Source organism: Xenopus laevis, chromosome 9_10L, assembly GCF_017654675.1.
Source record: "Xenopus laevis strain J_2021 chromosome 9_10L, Xenopus_laevis_v10.1, whole genome shotgun sequence".
Classification (NCBI taxonomy): Eukaryota; Metazoa; Chordata; class Amphibia; order Anura; family Pipidae; genus Xenopus; species Xenopus laevis.
This window is the reverse complement of record NC_054387.1, coordinates 36,602,020-36,621,879: the sequence shown is the minus strand read 5'-3', so window position 1 is coordinate 36,621,879 and position 19,860 is coordinate 36,602,020. Positions and strand designations below refer to the sequence as shown.

General features: G+C 38.0%; 1 protein-coding gene across 1 annotated transcript; it reads right to left on the bottom strand.

Moving 5' to 3' along the window:
- Window positions 1-780: 780 nt before the first annotated feature.
- tgm3l.7.L (transglutaminase 3 like, gene 7 L homeolog) lies at window positions 781-18,562 on the bottom strand. Its single transcript, XM_041576911.1, has 13 exons — window positions 18,455-18,562; window positions 15,100-15,273; window positions 13,665-13,907; window positions 13,089-13,207; window positions 12,232-12,360; window positions 11,849-12,020; window positions 11,130-11,262; window positions 10,467-10,570; window positions 7,569-7,811; window positions 5,503-5,859; window positions 2,934-3,091; window positions 2,202-2,335; window positions 781-1,187 (listed from the first exon to the last, which is right to left on the bottom strand). Exons 1-13 carry the CDS (start codon window positions 18,459-18,461, stop codon window positions 1,037-1,039), a joined length of 2,124 nt encoding a protein of 707 aa, XP_041432845.1. The 5' UTR covers window positions 18,462-18,562; the 3' UTR covers window positions 781-1,036.
- Window positions 18,563-19,860: the final 1,298 nt, after the last annotated feature.

The window sequence follows — 19,860 nt, the reverse complement described above, 5'->3', positions numbered from 1 at the left end:
AACAGAGTGAGTCTTCAGTGAGTCATTAACGACTTCTTCATTAAAAAAACTGATTTAGCTTTTATAAAGTCCCACCATAATATTTCCATTATATTCTAATGGAACCCACATCCTTTTACTATTGTTAGACTCATTTTCTTCTTGATTGATGCTATACAACACACAAGGGCATTTCCTTTCATTTCCTTCTTAAGGGAATATATTAAGAAAAGTAATTTAATATAATTTTAAATTTAAATTCGGTTGCATGTTTTTTTTTTTACAGTTTATACCCTGATCCAGTGTATATTTACTTTTTGCAAAAGACATTACATGAAATATGATGGTCACTGTTCCCCCGGGGGTTCTAGTACCTGAATATTTGCTATCTGTTCTGGGTTGTGGAAGACACATCAGTGCTTTGTGGCAAAGGAGCTTGGGGTTTTTAAGGGTGCTGAGCATGGCTGTGCAGTCCATTGTCTACCAAACAGGTTGGTTTCTGGCTAATGCTGGGTACATTGCAGCTCAAAGAGTATAATTGTAACTACTGGAGAAATATAGCTATTTAATGAAAGTCTTACTAGTACTTAAAAATGCAAAGGACATCAATGTTATTTATTTAAAAAAGGACCTCAAAACTAAGTTTGCCTATCTAGAGCCAGATATTGTCCCCGCTCTGGCACACTCTGGCCCATGGGGTCAGGTACGAGTCACTGTTTTCCCGTCCCCTCCAAAGATTTTTTTTTGTGGGGGGCCTGATGCAGACTAATTACGCTGCTGCTCCCAATAGAAACAAGAGAGAATGTTTGAGAATATTTTTATTTAATAATACATATTTTTAGGTTTTGTTCGCATGCTTAATGGATATGTTAGCTTAGTTGAACTTCAGTATGGTCAGTTGTATTTTGTGTGCTTATGAGGAAAGGTTAGAAAACCTTGTCTGGTTCAGATCTTTTATTACTTCATTATTCATAGGAATATATATTATTCTTCTATTCATATAAAAAGTTTCTTCCAATCCTATAGAAATATCTTGCCGCTGTCAGTACTGACAGTTCTAAGCTGCAGCTACATCAATGGCCTGGTAACCCTTCACATCAGAGAATTTGTCGCACGAGAAACCAGCAATGATGCCTCTTTGGCCTGTTCGGTATGGGATCAGTTCAATTTCGGTTCTTATTCTCTGATTGGCTTTCAGATTTGGCAAACTATGGTCAACAGATAAAAAAGAAATGGGGTTATGACATTTTCACACAAAATTATTTGACCGCAGTTCAGAGTCTGCGCCTGAATTACTGAGCTGCCAGACTCAAACACCAGAGACATGAACATTCAGCTTTAAACTTAGATTTTGAAAAAACAGTAAAAAAAAATATGTAAGGAACAAGTGGGGAACAATCTAAAAACAACTGAATTGAAAAAAGTGTTTTTAAGGTGAACAACCCCTTTGAGCCATTATAACATCAGGTGGGTGGCATCCTGATTTTAGAATTTTTTCTGTGGTCAGAACAGAGGTGCAGATCACTGGAGGCTCTACAGGAAATGCTGTGAATCTCTCTGTGTTCATTTTTCTAATATTGACGTTTAAAGTTACATTTTTCACCTTCTTATGTCTTTCTAAAGCAGATCGGGGGGGGGTAACCGATTCTGTAAACTGTAATGATGTGCAGGCCGGCCGATAACCGTGGGTTCGGGCCGACCTTGCACCCCCATTCGCGGTGGTGGGCTGGTCGAGCTCTTCTTCCTGCTCTCTCTACCAGCCACCTTGCACTGCTGGCTTCCAGTTTTATAGCCGTCCACCTGCTCGCCGAACCCCTTTTGTGACCTCATCTGCGTGGTTCTATAAAAGGAACCTGAAAGTCGGGTGCATGTGGGCGTGGATGGAGGGAGGGCGGGTTCGGGTCTGGTTTTACCTGACCTGCACATACTGATACATTAGTCGATACATTTCTTATCTTTGGCCCTGCTGAGAGGAATCCCTGACTTTCATTACAGGCAGCTGTTAAAATTGATGCAATAGTTGCTAATACTCCACAGATACTACTGAGAAACATATCAACTAATGGAACAAATTGTAACCATTCAGAATTTGCATCTGGATCACTGAGTTGCCAGACTGAAACAGGAACATTAAACTTTAAACTTCAATTTTGGAAAAATGATAAAAAAAGATTTAAAATAAAAATTCTGGCTGAATTGAAACTTTTATTTTATACACTTACGGGACTTCAAGAGGCTTCTTCAGAACGCCGCTGCCCTGTAGGGTGACCACACATTTTGTGATATTTTCTGAAATCGGATTTGTGAAAAAGACGCCCACAGTGACCTTTTTGCCCAAAACGATACGTTCAGTGGCCTATGTTTATAATAGGGAAATATGTTATTATTGTAGTTGTGTTTGTGGTAACTTTGCAAATAAACACACATTAGTAAAATACTCTAAACTGCACAAATACAGTTTACTGTAGCAACCGTTCACTTCTTTACTACCTTTTTCTAGTAGCCTTGGAGCAAATTTAATAAAGGTTACAAAGGTTGTACCAGGTATAGTAATCTATAGCAACCAATCAGATGTTTACTTTTAAACAGATGACTGCTGATTGGTTGGTGTGGGTTACTGGACTTGGCACAACTATTATTCATTAGCATAATTTACATTAAGATTAACCTGTTATTTAGAAAACATGAAGAAAGTCACTGCTCTTGCCTAAAAAGACCCCTCAAGCACACTTTTAACCTTGCCAAGCACACAGGTCCTATGTGGCAAAGGTTTGACATGTCAGCAAATAAAGTTTTTCTCATTAGTTCTTCCATGTTCCATGTTAGAAAGCTTAGATTGTCCACCAGTCCACCAAGATAAACTACATAGGGCACTCATGAAATGTTTAAGGACCACAAAATATTGAGACATCCTTGGGCATTAATGGTAAATCAGCTGAGTGGGTTAAATATACCTTCAGCTGCAGAGGTGGATTCTTCAAGGTGATAACTGTATCAACCAACAAACTTCCTCCATTTTCTTCAACACACACTGCGGTAGCTAGGATCATATTGTCAGGCGTTAGGACATTTTCATACTGAGCGTACTGAACAGTGATCTCTATAGATTTCTCTGGAAACAAAAGAATTTATTAAAAAAAAAAAAAGACGTTAGAGGAAAATTATATCTCCACACAATGTAAGTCTCTGTAAAAATGTATTGCATAAATCAGCTCCTATGCAAAACCCTGCTTCATGTAAATAAACCATCTTCATAAAAATATATATTTTTAGTAGTATCTGCCATTGGGTAATCCATTTTACGTACAAAGGGCCACCCCCTAGGACCATATGATTCACAGTGCAAACAAACAAATCAAGGGCACACATATATGTTAAGTTCACATCAGCCAATTAATGGACAAAGTTCTGTCTTTTATGCCCACACTTTTTCCTGTTACAGTTAGAGCTGCATTAGTTCTGGACAGGTGATCTCTGAGGAAGCACAGAGAATATCATAAAAAGGTGGCTTAAGGGAAAAAGATGTAAAATGGCAATATTTATTGAAATCTATATCTCAGTTTGGTAAGATTAATATTATTTTAATATTAGCTTCAGTATACTTAAATAACAAACTTTCTAAATACAATCAATTAAAAATTCCGTATTGTTTCTGAAATAAGCAAGCTTATCATCACTATTCCTCTCTCAGCATCTGTTTCACTTCATTCTCTATTCATGCATGAGTTGGGTGTCAGATATTTATTGACAGTTAGATCCAATATATCTAATAGGGGGTCTCCTTTTACCTAGAAGATGTATTAGAGCTCACTCTATTAAAATCACCAGATATAATGTCTCTCTACATGCAGGATTTGTGCAAAAGGCAGTTATTTTGTTAGATTTTGTTTGTACTGGAATCAGTTATTTGAGTGAGCTCTAATACATCTGCTAAGAAAGGAAGCCCCCCTATAAGATATATTGGATCATTCATCTGACACCCAACCATGAAGACAGAATGAAGAGAAACAGATACTGAGAGAGGGATAGTGAAGATTTCAGTATCATGAAGCTTTTATTAAATTGTCATGTTTGTGATAATTCCCCTTTAATGCAATAGTAAATACAAGTTTAAAGGAGAAGAAAAGGTATCATCTCTGGTGGGTGCCAACATGTAAGGCACCAAGTGATTATATACACCTACTTAAGACCCTGGAGCTCCTGCTCATTGAAAGCTACAACGGCCTGGGGTACAACTGTAGGAAGCCCATGTTCTTCTTTCTGGATCCTGGTTGGGGTGTGCATGCGCAGTAGAGTGAATAGATTAAAAACAGAAAGTAGTTTTTCACTCTGCTATGCATGTGCACTGGCCTGGGGCACAGAGAAGAATAAACACATGGAAGAAGATTGCAACATGGTGATCCTTCGGAAGTACCCCAGGGCTAGTGCAGTTTTCAATTACCAGAAGGACCTGCCCAGGGTCTCAGTAAAGCAATTATAATCACTGGGGTGCTTGATATTTGCCCCCAGTGATTATATCTTTTCTTTTCCTTTAAGGTACTGTATGTGCATCGATACACATGGTTGCCAATGTGTTCATCCAGCCTTTTTCTGATGAATGGTGTACAGCTGAGTCTGAGGCTGGGGACACAGCAGGTTGCATCATTAGACACAGCAGATAAAAACTGTTCTGAATGAGAAGTGATGGAGCTCTCTGAAAATGCTTGCCCCAACTAGCAATCAATTTGCATCAAAACACAACTGTAATTCTTTTCCATAGCACATAAGTTCAAAATTTGGTACAGCCTTAGTAACCAATCAGATGCGTGCTTTCTAATAGCAGCACAATAAATGCTACCAGCTGATTTGCTGTAATAGTTAAAGGGATACTGTCATGGGAAAACATGTTTTTTTCAAAACGCATCAGTTAATAGTGCTACTCCAGCAGACTTCTGCACTGAAATCCAATTCTCAAAAGAGCAAACAGATTTTCTTATATTCAATTTTGAAATCTGACATGGGCTAGACCTATTGTCAGTTTCCCAGCTGCCCCAAGTCATGTGACTTGTGCCTGCACTTTAGGATGGAACTACTTTCTGGCAGGCCGTTATTTCTCCTACTTAATGTAACTGAATCAGTCTCAGTGGGACTTGGCTTTTATCTTGTGTTCGGAAGCTGCTATCTGGTTACCTTTCCATTGTTCTGCTGTTAGGCTGCTGGGGGGGGGTAAGTGAGGGGGGTGATATCACTCCAACTTACAGTACAGCAGTAAAGAGTGACTGAAGTTTATCAGAGCACAAGTCACATGACTGGGGGCAGCTGGGAAACCTGACAATATATCTAACCCCGTGTCAGATTTCAAAATTGAATATAAAAAAATCTGTTTGCATTTTTGAAAAATGGATTTCAGTGCAGAATTCTGCTGGAGCAGCACTATTAATTAACTCATGCGTTTTAAAAAAACATGTTTTCCCATGACAGTATCCCTTTAACTTGTTATGGCATCAACCCTCAATAAAGTTGAATTTCTCACTGCAGCTATACCTTCATTAGGAGCCAATGTGACCGACTGTGAATTGCTTAGTATTTCTTTCACTGGAGTTCTGTTATATACAATTGCTGTAAGAGTCCACTTGGCATTCACTTGCTTTTTGCTAGAGGAAGGATTTTTTATTTTCAGCGAGACTGTGAAGTCTTCTCCAACCTGTGGCTCCCCACTCAGCTTGAAGGTACCAGTGATTTCAGGTTTTGGTGCTTCCTGGACCAGTGGCTTTTCTGCTTCTCGAGCAAGGCTGGCAAATGATCCTCCTTCAGTAAGTCTTCTGCTAGAAAGCATGACTCTCTCTGGTCTTGCCAACAATCTTTTAGCTTTTTGAAAAGAATCCCTTTCTTGTGTGGTCCCTTAAAATAAATAGAAAAGAGGATATTCCTAGTTATCATACACAATATATCTATATAATACACAAGAGCCATTAATATCCTGTAAATGATAAACTGTGCTTAGTGATGTCATCGATTATAATCGGAGCTTAGTGATATCATTTCTGTCACCGTGACTCACTGAAACGTGTGTATTATAATAAATAAAGTGCCACCTGTTGCAAAATATGAGGATATTAGAAGTTAACGAGGAGTTCAATGACCATATAAAACATGAGGCCAAAGGCCTAAGGCCTATCCTTATATTTTACAAGAGTGGGTACTTTATACACTATATTAATCACTGGATGTTAGACATTGGTGCTTGTGATAAAACTTTTATAAACTGTAGGGGAAAATCTGAAATATTATGTCAATACTGACATGTATCCCAATATTGTACTGAATTGTTGCACCAAATGGTTTATAAGCTGTAACTTTTGCTCTGTGCAGCCAGCATGAATTTTCCCCAGGACCCCTTACTGTGAGGGCAAACAAACTAGGACCCTCTCTAACACAATACACATAGGGGTATATTTATCAAAGAGTGAAGTTAGAGATCGTCACAGTGAAATTCCACCAGGGCCGGAACTAGGGGTAGGCAGAGTAGGCACGTGCCTAGGGCGCAAAGCTGAGGGGGCACCAGGCACGTACCTGCTCTGTCGCCTACCCCGTGTCCGGCCGCGTCTCTCCCCGACTGCCACTGGCGTCTTCTGTGTAAATGCGCTTCTGCGCATGCGCGCACACATTCCGCGTATGCGCGCTGGAGCGAACTTTTGCGCATGCGCAGTAGAGCGCGCACAGAGCCGGCGCCTTGGCCCGCCAGGCTGCCTAGGGCGCCTGGCCGGGTTGGCCCGGCTCTGCCACTCTCCATTCATTTCTATGGCATTTTGAAAGGCGTATTTATCAAAGGATGAACTTTCACTTTCACTCATTGGTAAATACTCTTTTAAAAATCCCATAGAAATTAATGGAGAGTGGCGGAATTTCATGTGCTCATGTCCTCACACTGCCTGGTGTTGTCACAGTGCTGCTAGGGAAAACAAAGTGAATATAATATAGACCAGTGCTGCCTGACTCATATAAGAAGTCCACAATTCAGATTTGATCTTCCAGGTAATTTACTGATGGACTCCCTTGAAATAATTTAATGAGCAACCTGAAACATCGTTGTAATCCAGGGTCTTGCCATGTGTTTGGAATAATATAGTTTTTATTGGAAAACGGTGCTGTACGTCTACTCTCTATGGTTATTGGAATGAATCGTGCCCATTAGTGGTATGTGCACCTTATATAGTATAACAGAGGGACATTGGAGCTGACATTGTAATTTCATCTCTAACCTGACTGAGACAATTTTTTACATGAGTGACAATTTTTTCTCACTCAAAATGCAATTAAGTCAACGGGTGTTTTTTCTTACGACTTTTTTGTTTTTAAAATTTTTTGTCCAAATGCATTAAAGTCAAAGAGTGTTTTTTGTGTTTTTGTTATGTGACTTATTTGCCTTGGTGACTTTTTTGTTGCGGCAAAACTTTTCATGGATGATTTTTGCAACAGTTTTGTAAAAAAATTAGCAGATGGTGAAGTGAACCCATGCCCGGCGAAAAAAATCGCTCATCACTACTCTTTTCTTTTACATACTATCACTAAGTAAAAAAATGTTCACTTTTGGTTTATAAATGTCTTACCTTCCGGATATTTGTAGTCATTAGTAACATCAAGGCGGGAGAAAGTTCCAACTGCTTTTGTAGAGATGTATTGCCCAACTGATCGAGTATCAGTGTAAAGAGTTCTAAGCGATCCATCCGACATTTTGGTATAGTTTGCTCTGTCCGCATTAACTTCAGCAAGTACAAATGGTCCATCGAAGGGCAGGTTCACATCTCCCTCTTTTATAGCTTTTTGGGAAGTTGGCCCAAGGCGGTAGCTGCCTGAAACAGAAGCAAAAATATTCAACACACACCACACAATGAATTTTTTCCGAATTGGGTAATTGCTTTTGTTCTTAGATCACCAAATAAGTTATTTATTTTGATTAGTTTACTATAGTAAGGACTATGGAAATAAGTGCTCAATTGGTTGCTGTGGTTTACTCCACTGGGACACATACTGTATATCTTAGCAGATGAATCCAACCAGAATATGATGGCATGAGCACACCATGAGATTTTTGTAGCATGACCTAGAACACATTGTACTGTAGTTTTAAAGCTTAGTAACTGCAGATCATTGGTTATTCCGACATTTAATTAACAATTGAGCATGAGCAGGCCTGTTAGGGATCACACGATTGGTCAGTTGAAGGGAAAGTAATGTCTAAAATAGAATAAGGCTAGAAATGCTGTATTTTGTATACTAAAATAAATATGAACTTACTGCACCACAAGCCTAATCAAACAAATGATTTATGCTTTCAAAGTTGGCCACAGGGGGTCACCATCTTGTAACTTTGTTAAACAAAGTCAAGACCAAGACTATGTACATGCTTAGTGTGGTCTGGGCTGCTTAGGGATCGTCATAAATTATCAAAACAGGGAAACAAACAAAGCTGCTTGAGTTCTGCATGGCTGGAAAGTAAGGCAGGGGCTCCCCCTGCTGTTCATAAGTATGATTGTTTCCCTGCAGAGCAGTTAGGGACCGTCTGACAATTCCTTTCCACAGCAGTAAATGAAGGAAGAATTTCACTGCATACAGTCAGGTTTCTAATAAAAATGGTGCACATTTTTTAATTAAAGTATATTGGAGATAGGTTTCTTTTTCATATAAAAAGTAAAAATGGGATTTTATTTTTTTGCATGCCCTTTAAAGGAACAGCTCAGTGTAGAAATAAAAACCGGGTAAATAGAGCAAAAAAAAAAAAATTCTAATATATAATAAAAAAAAAGTGTAAAAAAAAGCCAAAAGTGTAATCTATAAAGGCTGGAGTAGAGTACACTTGTGTGCCAGTGTGCCTTTTTCTCAGTAAATGGATGTATAACAGAATAGAACACTACTTCCTGCTTTTCAGCTCTCTAACTCTGAGTTACCGACTTTAAGGGGGGCCACATGGGACATAACTGATCAATGTGTTTGCTTTTGAATCTGAGCTGCATGCTGAGGATCAATTGCAAACAGTTATGACCCATGTGCCCCCCCCTCAAATTACTGTTTGTTTCCTGCCTGGTAAACAATCAGTGGAAACCAAGTGGGACATTCACTAAGATTCGTAGTTGCACCAGGCGTAACTTCGCCGCACTTCGCCACACTTTGCCAGGCCAGGCGTAGTTTCGCCAGCGCTCCGCAAATTCACTAAAATCCGAAGTTGCGCTCAGGGGTAGCGTAAGGTTGCGAAGTTGTGCTAGTGTTGATTCACTAAGCGAAACAAAGTTACGCTAGCGATGGTTGATTTGCATACGGCGCCAAATTCAAATTTCAATGGAGGAATACGTACAAACACTACAAATGCCTGGGAAACCTTCAAAACAACAAATAAAATTTTTATTTTGCCCTACACATGTGCCCACTGTATAGTTCAGTTGCCATGAGTTAGGAAATGTAGGGGGGAAGGAGGGGAGCCCCAAAAAATGTTTCGATCTTTTTCAGCCTATCACCCATAATATAGAAAAAACACCAGCGTTTTTTGGGACTTAGAAAAAATTTGAACTTTTTTTGAAGCAATCCCTATCTACTCTATTGCGCTTCGCCTGGTCTGAGGTGGCGAAGGAAGTCTAGCGTAAAAGGTAGCATTCAGTACAATGCGCGCGTTAGTGAATTTGCGCAGTTACGTCCGTTGCGCAAATTCGCCAGGCGTAAGGGTGCGAAGTAACACTAGCGAATTTACGCCATTGTTTGTAACGAAGTAACGAAAATGCCCAACGCTAGCGAATTGATGCTAGCGTTAGGCGCTTCGGAGCATAGTGAATTGCCCCCAAGAGAGCTGCAAAGCAGGAAGTAGTGTTCTGGTTATTATGTTAGACATCCAGTCACTCCAACCTTTATACATTACATTTTTGGCTAACTATATTGAAAACATTTTTCATTTTGCAAGGCCTATTAATTTACCCAGTTTTTATTTTTACACTAAAGCTACAGTTTTCTATGCTTTCATCACCCTAATATTTTAAATGGCTTTAATTAGCTTGTGCTTTTAACATGTGTGCCATATGGCTTTTCTGATATTGATAGAAGTGTTATATTCCAAAATGATGGGCTAATGTGCTATAACAAAAGCAATGCAAAGCCTTAGCTAGAAATAGGGGATGAACAGAGTAAATTATAGGCTGATAGATCCAAACAGAGGAATGGCACACACTGGGGCATTTGTATCATATGCCCCTCTCTATATCAAAAGGTGACCTCTCACTATGTTACTTGTCCAAAACATGTTATACTGGGCATAATTACTAACGGGTAAATTGTCTACTCACCTAAGTATTAAAAGATTACTTAAAAGAGCTCAGGTCCCCCAACATGAGATACCACAGTTGGCAAATGAAGTAATATAAAGCAGGGGCAGTAGCTAAAAATATATTTTATTATGTCCATGATATGAACCTTTTATTCAATTTTTGTTTTCATGATAGTTCCCCTTCAAGTTAACTTTTTACCTCCACTTGGTTCCTGTGGGGTTGCGTCCAGAATCTGCCATCCATCATATGTTGAACCTATATCTTTTCTCTTAAACCACCCTTCAGCCCAAGCATGAAAATTCCTGAAACAGATAAAATAGAGATACCATAAAACACAAATTTAATTCCCATTAGTTTAAATCCAGTGCAGGTTTGGGACCTTTTATTCAGAATGCTCTGGACCTGGGGTTTTCCAGATAATGGATCTTTCTGTAATTTGGATCTTCATACCTTAAGTCTGCTAAAAAAATCATGTAAACATTAAATAACCCCAATAAGCTGGTTTAGCTTCCATTAAGGATTGATTATATCTTAGTGAAGATCAAGTACAAGGTACTGTTTTATTATTATAGAGAAAAAGTTAATCATTAACACACAAATCCAAGTGTGGGGTGTGCATGTGTGTGTGTGTGTGTGTGTGTATACTATAACAAACAAAGGAATAGTGTGCTCATCACTAATTTTTAATATATATATATATATATATATATATATATATATATATATATATATATATATATATATATATATATAGTTTCATGTCATATTGTGAGTTTAAGCAGAATTGAAAATGCTGGGTTCACCTGTATAATGAACCCCCTTACAATTTCATAAGAACTAGATACGTAGAATGTCTCTTACCACACGCTGTCAGGGGATCCTAAATTTTTTCCATATATATCATAGTATTGTTCAATCAATAGGTTGTTATTGGTGTCATGAGCTGATTCAAAATTCGTTATGACACGGGCAGGTATTCCCAGGCATCGCAGTACTAGATCAAGAGAATAGTAATACATATGTACATCAGTGTCTTCTTATTTCAGTATAAATCTATATATATATATACCGTATATATGCATCCTGTATGGCACACTTATGTCTGCCTATATAGGAATACACACAAAACAATGGTACAAATGCTAAAACTAATGTTTTCCTCCTGAAGGCAAAGCACGTTGATGGAATTGCTATATGGTTAGTTGGCCCCAAAATACACTATGCTTGTTTTGAAAGTTGGACCTTCAGCCATTGCTTGGAACTCATCTAAGATTCCAACATCTGGTATAACTAAAGTAAGAGAGGACATAGCAAAATTAACTGCAAAGGTTAGAGATATTTGTAAGGGATGTCTCAAAAATGCATTTAGAATACTTGTGTCATTGTTTAATCAACAGATGGTGGGCATACAAAACATCATACAAATATGGCTGTCATACTGTCCCACACATGGCACATGGGAAAAATCCATCAACTGAGCCACAATGACATCAAGAGGCTCCTACACTTCTTTCATTGGTGCAATGAATTTGGCTTGTAGGGGCAGGAAGTAGAATGTGATTTTATTTTTTCTGACTTACCGGTACAGAGCACTCCAGCATACACCCAGCATTGTCCAAATCTGACAGGTCCATATTGACTCCAGCTTCGAAGGAGGGCAACACTTCCATCCCATGAAGTTGGATTTTGACCTCCTGAGTAATTGCCACTCCAGTTCCCCACTATTACTCCCCCGTCATCTTGGCTATTAACCTACAGTAAAAAAAAAAAAAATTAATTTAACGGAGACAATATGCTAATTTTGCAAATATTTGGATGTATTCATTTATTGATATTTTTAATTCATAATTTTGAATTTGCCCTACTCCACTACAGTATTAAGAGCATGTATCCAGGGTCAACCAATAAGAAGCCTGATAATAAGGATTGCCTCTATTGTACAGCCACACATTGAGTTCCTTACCATAGCACTTAATATCCTTGAGATATAGACAGGGTCATTACATTTTGAGACATGTGTAGCAGGGTCTGCTCTGTATTCTGCACTCTTTTGTAGCAACTGGAAGCAAATGTCCACTATTCCATCTTCAAACTGTTAAAAAAGTGCAGTGAAAAGTCACATGATATGGTATGTATGTATATACAGTATCTGTATGCTACAGGATAACTTTTTATAAATTTATTTGCCTCAGCCTAATAACCCACATCAAGAGATCTGTATTTAGTTTTGGTCAAGTCTAGGGTAGCTTTAATAGTCCCCCAAGAATAAATCATGGTCAACCATCATATTTTGAGCTCATGACCAACAGACCACTACGGTAGAGTGTTGCGACATACTGTACATCACCCATTATTTGGATCTAAATACTGGGCTTAAGTGATGAGTGTTATGCATTTCATTATAACAACAGGTGCTATATTTACTCTGCATTACAACTAAATATAAATTTTGATGGCACTCCAAAACCATTCTGATTGTAGACAGTATATATGGGATAATATCACTAGAAGTAGATCGTACTTAGTCACCTTTGAATAAGAATATTTTAAGCACATTTCTATAATAAGTTATTATGGACCAAGGAAATAGGTTTCTATGGTACTGCAATAGGTTATCTTAGGAGAGAAAAAAGAGGAGTAATTTCTCCAGTATTGCATTTTATTCTAAACATCTATCACTTTGATATGTTTCTGCTTTGAGGGAACACAACATTTTTCATCAAGTACTTATCTGGGAATCAGTTCTATCAGGACCAAGAACATATATAATTTTACTAGAGGCTAGGAAGAATCAAGGAAACATCATGTATTTCAAATTACCTGGCCATAGTCCCACATTCTTCTCCCTACATAACTTGTACTTCCAGCGAATATTAGTCCATTTTCATTGAGAACATATTCCTTTCTTTCTGAATCGTTACTCATGTATACCTCATCACCTGGAAGAAGTTGAAAAAGTAATGGCAAACAATAACAATTTAATAAAATATAAATTAATTGCACAACGGTGGCTCGTTTGCTCGCAGGTGGCATGGCCCAACAGGATCTTGGCGGTATTCCAGCCCGTCCAACCCTGCAAAAATGGCCACCTGATTGTCCAGCAAATTCAGTGTTTCTTTAGCTGTTTCTCAGGGGACCCAAATCATTAATTCATTAATCAGCTTTGTGACGCCAATATTCGTTTTGTGACCCCAATATTTGTTTAGGATAAGTTATGAACCTAGCTTTAACAATTATTTCCTCTTATAGGAAGAAATTTCCCAGTTTTCAGGGGGACACTCCATAATTGGTTATGGGGAACCATTTTTCAGGTTCCTAAAAGGGGTATTTAGAATATAGAGCAGCAGTTGTGCAGTTGTAAAATATGAACTATGATAAGAAATTACATATCAGTACCTGATTCCCAAGGATTAAAGACAACACTACATTTTCCAACATTGTAAGTGTTTGTGCGTCCTGCACTTGTGATTTGCGCAGTAATCTTGTAAGGACCGATGACAGCATTGACAGGAATATTGATAGACACATTTATAGTTCCAGCGCTGATTGATTTACTGGTGGCACTCCAGGTGTTGGTGCTTGGGGAACTGGATACTGGCATTACAGCCCTTGTATTTGTGCTTGCTGAAGGAGAGGGACCTGCCAAGAAAATTTGTCAAGGAGTGATATATTGGACCAGTTGTGTCAACTTTTATAAACAGCTACTCCAGTGTGAATATTTTATATACATGAGGAGCTGGAGGGGGAAGGCATGTAGGCTTGCCTCCTCCCATACCCTAAACCACTACTAATGTTCCTGTCATTCATGGCTGTAGCTGACCTGTGTTCACTGTTGCTTCTCTCTGCACCTCATACCTGATTATTTATCTGGTGCAAGGTGCAGACCTTAGGCACACACAGGGCAGAAGTACTTTCTGCATTAACTCAAAATGGCATGTTCTTGCACCCTAGCACTTCTGCTCTAGGTCATTGTAAATGACCCCTGTTGTCTAGTACACTCTCCAAGAGTATTGCAAATTTTTCTTTGAGAGATATTCTTCAGCAGAAAGAGTTAAAAAAAAAAACGATTAGTGCAGTGCTCCATTTTGTCCAATAAATGGACAATGCAAATTCACTGATGGTGCCAATTTGTTACCACCCTGTGGGACCATTCCCAGGCACATTCTGCAGAATTCACAGCCTCCATTTTATCTTGTCTTTCTAGGAATCCATTCACAACCCTCGGATGGCACATGGGCACTACAAAGTTTTCCCTATATATTTCTATATTGCAAATATGCACGTCTTCATTTGGGGAGCAGGGGATGATGGGGATCACTGAGAAGAAGACATAACATGGCAGCTGTGATATGGTCCAGATTGGTAGACTGTTAGCAGACTGGTAGATTATCATAATTTTGGTACTTTTAGTCGATATAGAAAAGATAATTCTTCAAACAATTTCCTTTATGCATGTAGTATTTTCATTGTATCAACAGTTTCTAATTGGTGTCATTATTGTGTATTTGTGTGTGGTTTGGGTATTACTTAACAATTGTTCCAAAACCTCATCAACTTATTGGTCGCAAGAACTCCATTTAACCTAGCAACCAGGCCAAGACTGAAAGATGGGCAACAGGAGCAAGTGAGAGTGGAAATGTATGTAATTAAAATAAAAACACTTTGAAATCTTAAGCTATGATGAATCTGTCAGGCATAACTAATTCAAACTGCTAGATAACAATAGTTTACATTAGACATGGCTGAATTATATAACATGGGGAATCCTCTGTTACTCTTGAATCTCAAAAGAGACTTTTCTGTGAAGGTTTTAAGCAAAGATGTTCATTACCTGTCTCCACCACTAAGGCCAGATTCTCTGTGCTTTGTAAATCTCGACTGAAAGTCAATGTCAAATTCATGACGAGACCTCTTCTCACAATTGGGACTTTGGTGACATAGTCACTGGTATTATGAACAGCTGCATTGGATGTTTGTTGAAGATCCGAGCTTCTCAGCACAAGGGCTAAAAAAAAAAGAACAAGATGCTTTGTTGACAATTTTTTTTTCTTTAACAAAACTAGACTGCCTTTAAAACTGCACATGCAAATAAATGAAGCACTGGTTCTCTTTTTGTAAGGGACTGATCCACAGTCAACATTTCTGAGGAAATCATTGCCAGAGGTCAGCAGTTGGGATTCAACAAACAGCACTCAAGCCACAATGATCCTTTCTCTATGGTGGCACCATATTTCATTGGATAGTGTGCTAGGTTGCATTCATGTGCAATGTTCATAGATAGCACCAGGTGGCAATGATTGCCTGTCCATTAGATGGTTATGTTTCTCCATAAAGAGGAACACCCATACATTAATATTAAATACATTCTGGGTGGGGATATTTTAATCAGTGTTTGTGCACTGTAAATACAAAGTAAAGAATATGAGTTTTCTGTTCCTTGTGGAGTATCAAGGTATGTACCAAAACCCTAAACTATTAAAAAATGAGTCTCCATGTCTTTACACCAGGTCTGCAAGTGGTTAGCAAACAATAAGAGCAGATCTGTGAACAGTATATTTGGCACAGTATTTCTTGGGTGCCTAAGGTTGCAGTCAGAGAAATTGTATGCGGAAGCCAGATTAAGGGTCATGGCTCAGTTCTATTGATAGTAAACAATAAGCAAACAGAGAGTGCTAATCTAAATATTGTGCCCTGTATTAACAACCCATTCATAACAGTAGTGTCCCTCTGTCCATTTACTTTGCAGGTTTAGTCACAATACAATACAAAGCCCAGGATTATTTTATTAATGTTCAGATAACAAGAGACAGAAACTGTCACATTTCCCTAAGCAAACTATTTATATCTGACTCTGATCATTGAATAAAGCCTTTTCTGGTAATACTTGTTTTCTGTCTTTAACTCTTTGCATTTGACCTGTTCCCATGCTATTTTCCCTTTAACAGTAAATTGGAGATCTGTCACTTATACTCTCATCAACGACAATTAATTGCCTGCATTTTAATTAATAACGTTGAACCAGAAATACATGTTGAAATTATTACTTCAATATGTACAAACCTAAGGCAGACTGATGCAGACTAGTGCACATATTTGCATGGAGCGACCTTCATTTCCAATTGAAAAGAGTTTACTATTTCTTCCAGATGCCTTAGTTAAGCTGAAGCCATTTGTAGCAGAAATACATTGTTTATACATAATAAATACTTTCTCATTAAAAAATTCCTTTCCTATTATGGCCCAGATTCAGTTTGACCTAATCAGTACAAATGTCAGCTTTCAAAGGCGGCTAAAGCCCTAAACAAGCATCTCATTTATAGCATTCCTTATAGCTTAGGGCTGCTGCAGGAGCTTATAGTCACCATTAAACCTGGGCACAGAGGTTCCTGTCTTCTGGACATGCCTCTATGCCCAAGGCTAATTCTTCATGCCCAGGCCCACCAAGGACATAATTGCCCATCAACTACTTAAAGGGATACTGTCATGTCACATGACATGGGGCAGCTTGGAAATTGACAATATGTCTAGCCCCATGTCAGATTTCAAAATTGAATATAAAAAAAATCTGTTTGCTCTTTTGAGAAATGGATTTCAGTGCAGAATTCTGCTGGAACAGCACTATTAACTGATTCATTTTGAAATTTTTTTTTTTTTCCATGACAGTATCCCTTTAAAATAACAGTTAGGCCTAGAGATACCCATGACATGTTTGTTTTGCAATAAGCTTTATGCAATGATTCTGTACCTGCAGATGGACAAAATAACCCTACAACGTACGTGCTGTTGATAGCTTAGATTTTCTTGCTAAATCAGAATCCATGAATTTATTTACCAATAATATTTGGTACATCCCCAAACAAGAGGCATATAGCAGGGCAGTATGCCTGCATGCATGGCTGTATGCTGTCATTTACAATGACTCAAATGACTTAAACCATGTCTTCAAAGATCTCCACCTATTTGCTCTAAATTAGAACACCTATGATGATGTGTACTGTCTTTGATGTGTTATGTTACTACATTAATGTAGTCAATAGAGTTACCAAGTCTCAGTATAATTCAGTTCTACCATAGAAACATAGACTCCTATCTTGCCAAGACCTGCCCTAGTGGTTGTGAAGGTTCCATGTTTGATGAGAGGACTGAATGGGACATTTAACTTGGCTTCTGTTGCATCATTTTTCTGTACAGAATTAATAATATTGATGCGTGATAATGGGCATTCATTTTTACAAGGTGGTTGAGAAATCTCATAAAACTATAAATACCTGTTGCAATAATGTAAAGAATCTTCATTAGCGGTGCCAAGCGCTGTCAATTGTGTTGCCCAAACCTGTATTTTTAATTATTAATCATTTTCACCCCATGCATGACTAAGAATTGAGCTGTTTTATTACATAAATATGTTCAAAGGGAAAATGCATCCGATTTTTATATGTTCCATTGGAAATTGCCCACCTGTAGATCTACACACAGATCACTTATTAGAATTCATTGAAAATGTAAAGTTGACATAATAGTTACTCGGAATAAAGAACTTTAGACCCTTCAGCTGTTCTGTTTGTTTATGGAGATCCGAACTTTATGGAGATTTCAAATCTGCTACAACTGTTCCAGTCTTGCATTCTAGTATATGGACATTACAGTCAGAAAACCATCAACCAATCAGATTTGGAATTTTAGACTGGTAGCAACTGTTTGGATCTAGCACTTTAATAATTGTGAATAAAAAGGATTGCTGCTTCTCAACTGGAGCAGTTCTATACAGCAAATGTATTATATTCCTATCCTTGATCCTCTTTCATGATTGTTTCATATTTTGTTCATATTTTTGTTACATGGATGCCCCAACAGACAAAAAAGCTATGGGCAAGGGGCACCCATGACACCAAATTCTGTAGCTACTATGCATGGGGTCAAGAGGAGAGGAGAAAAGTTAGGTAAACTTAACCTAGATGGTAGGTAAGTACAATAGGACCTCCTTATCTACATTTTCATCAGCCATTATCAACCTCTGAAATTTAGGTACTGTTTAAATTATTTGCATATCTTTCAAATGTAAGAACTTAATCAGAAGATGATTACTGATTACAGTGCTACGCAATATGTTGGCGCTATATAAATACATGTTAATAATGCTAATCACTAAAACCAGAATAAATAAAGGAAAAAGATATCTGACTTACATGTCATGTTGTCGCCTTCAAACTCAGCTCAAGACGGCAATTTAAATTGTAGGACTGAATGCAGAGTCTCAGGCTCCTCAACCTTTTATCTGCACTGTTTGCTCTTACTTATTGAGAAAGCAGAAATTATGCAAATTAAATTAGGTGAGGTATCTGCTAATCATTTTTTAAAATCATTTTTATTATGCAATGCAAATGTGTAAGTATTGCGCAAAGGTTGGGTGTGTGGTTGAGAAAAGTGTCAGCAGCATTTTGGCTGAGGATTCACATCAGAAGATTACGATCTTAGCTTGGTTTCAGCTTGGATTCAAATTTCTCTTTTTGTTTTATATAATTATATACAGGTATGGGACCTGTTATCCAGAATGTGCGGGACCTGGGGTATTCTGGATAATGGATCTTTCCATAATTTGGATCTTCATATCTTTAGTCTACTAGAAAATCATGTAAACATCAAATAAACCCAATACGCTGGTTCTGCTTCCAATAAAGGAATAATTATATATTAGTTTGGATTAAGTACAAGCTACTGTTTTATTATTACAAAGAAAAAGGAAATACTTTTTTTAAATGTTGGATTATTTAGATAAAATGGAGTATATGGGAGATTTCTAGATAACCGGTTTCCGGATTATGGGTCCCATACCTGTACTGTATATTCAGTACATATATATTACAGTAATAAAGATAAAATAAAAGAGTAATTCATTACCAGGCAACATTACTGGACTCTCCACACACGGTCCCGAAAATAGTACAAATCCTCGATTCGTACAATCGGATCTTTGCGTCTATGGCCAGCTTAAGACTCCTGTAAGAGGAGGGGCCCCTCCCTCCTGTGACACAAACAATTATATTGCAAAATTATTTTCACAATGCTGTAAATAATATCTGCTGTTAATATTGAACTAAAAAGTCCACCAAAATTTAATACAATGTCCGCATAATATTGTCACTCCAACTTGTAAGCTTGATATATAGAGTATGTATGTTGAAAAGGTTTCAAGGAGAGATACATCAGCTGCAGACTAATTATATATGCACCGTAGTTATTAAGCTTGCCTCCTCAAGAGTGAGTGTTCAGTATGTCACAAATAATGTTTTACAAATAGGAGACCAATTTTGGTATACAAGTCAACTCCCATTGTGGCACTTATGTTGATATCCAAAATACTTCAGTATTTACATGGATTTGCTAGCGTCTGAGTTATAGTTCAGTGCTTAACATCGCAGATGTGATATAGATAAATTTTATATTAAATGCCCACTGTCCCATACACCAATGTAACTTCCGTCTAATAACATCCAAAGAGCAGTATATCTCTCAGATCGGTTCAGTATGCACCTGGGGAGAGTCAATTCCTGGGAGACTTTCATACAGCACTTGAATAGATAATAGCAAGTAG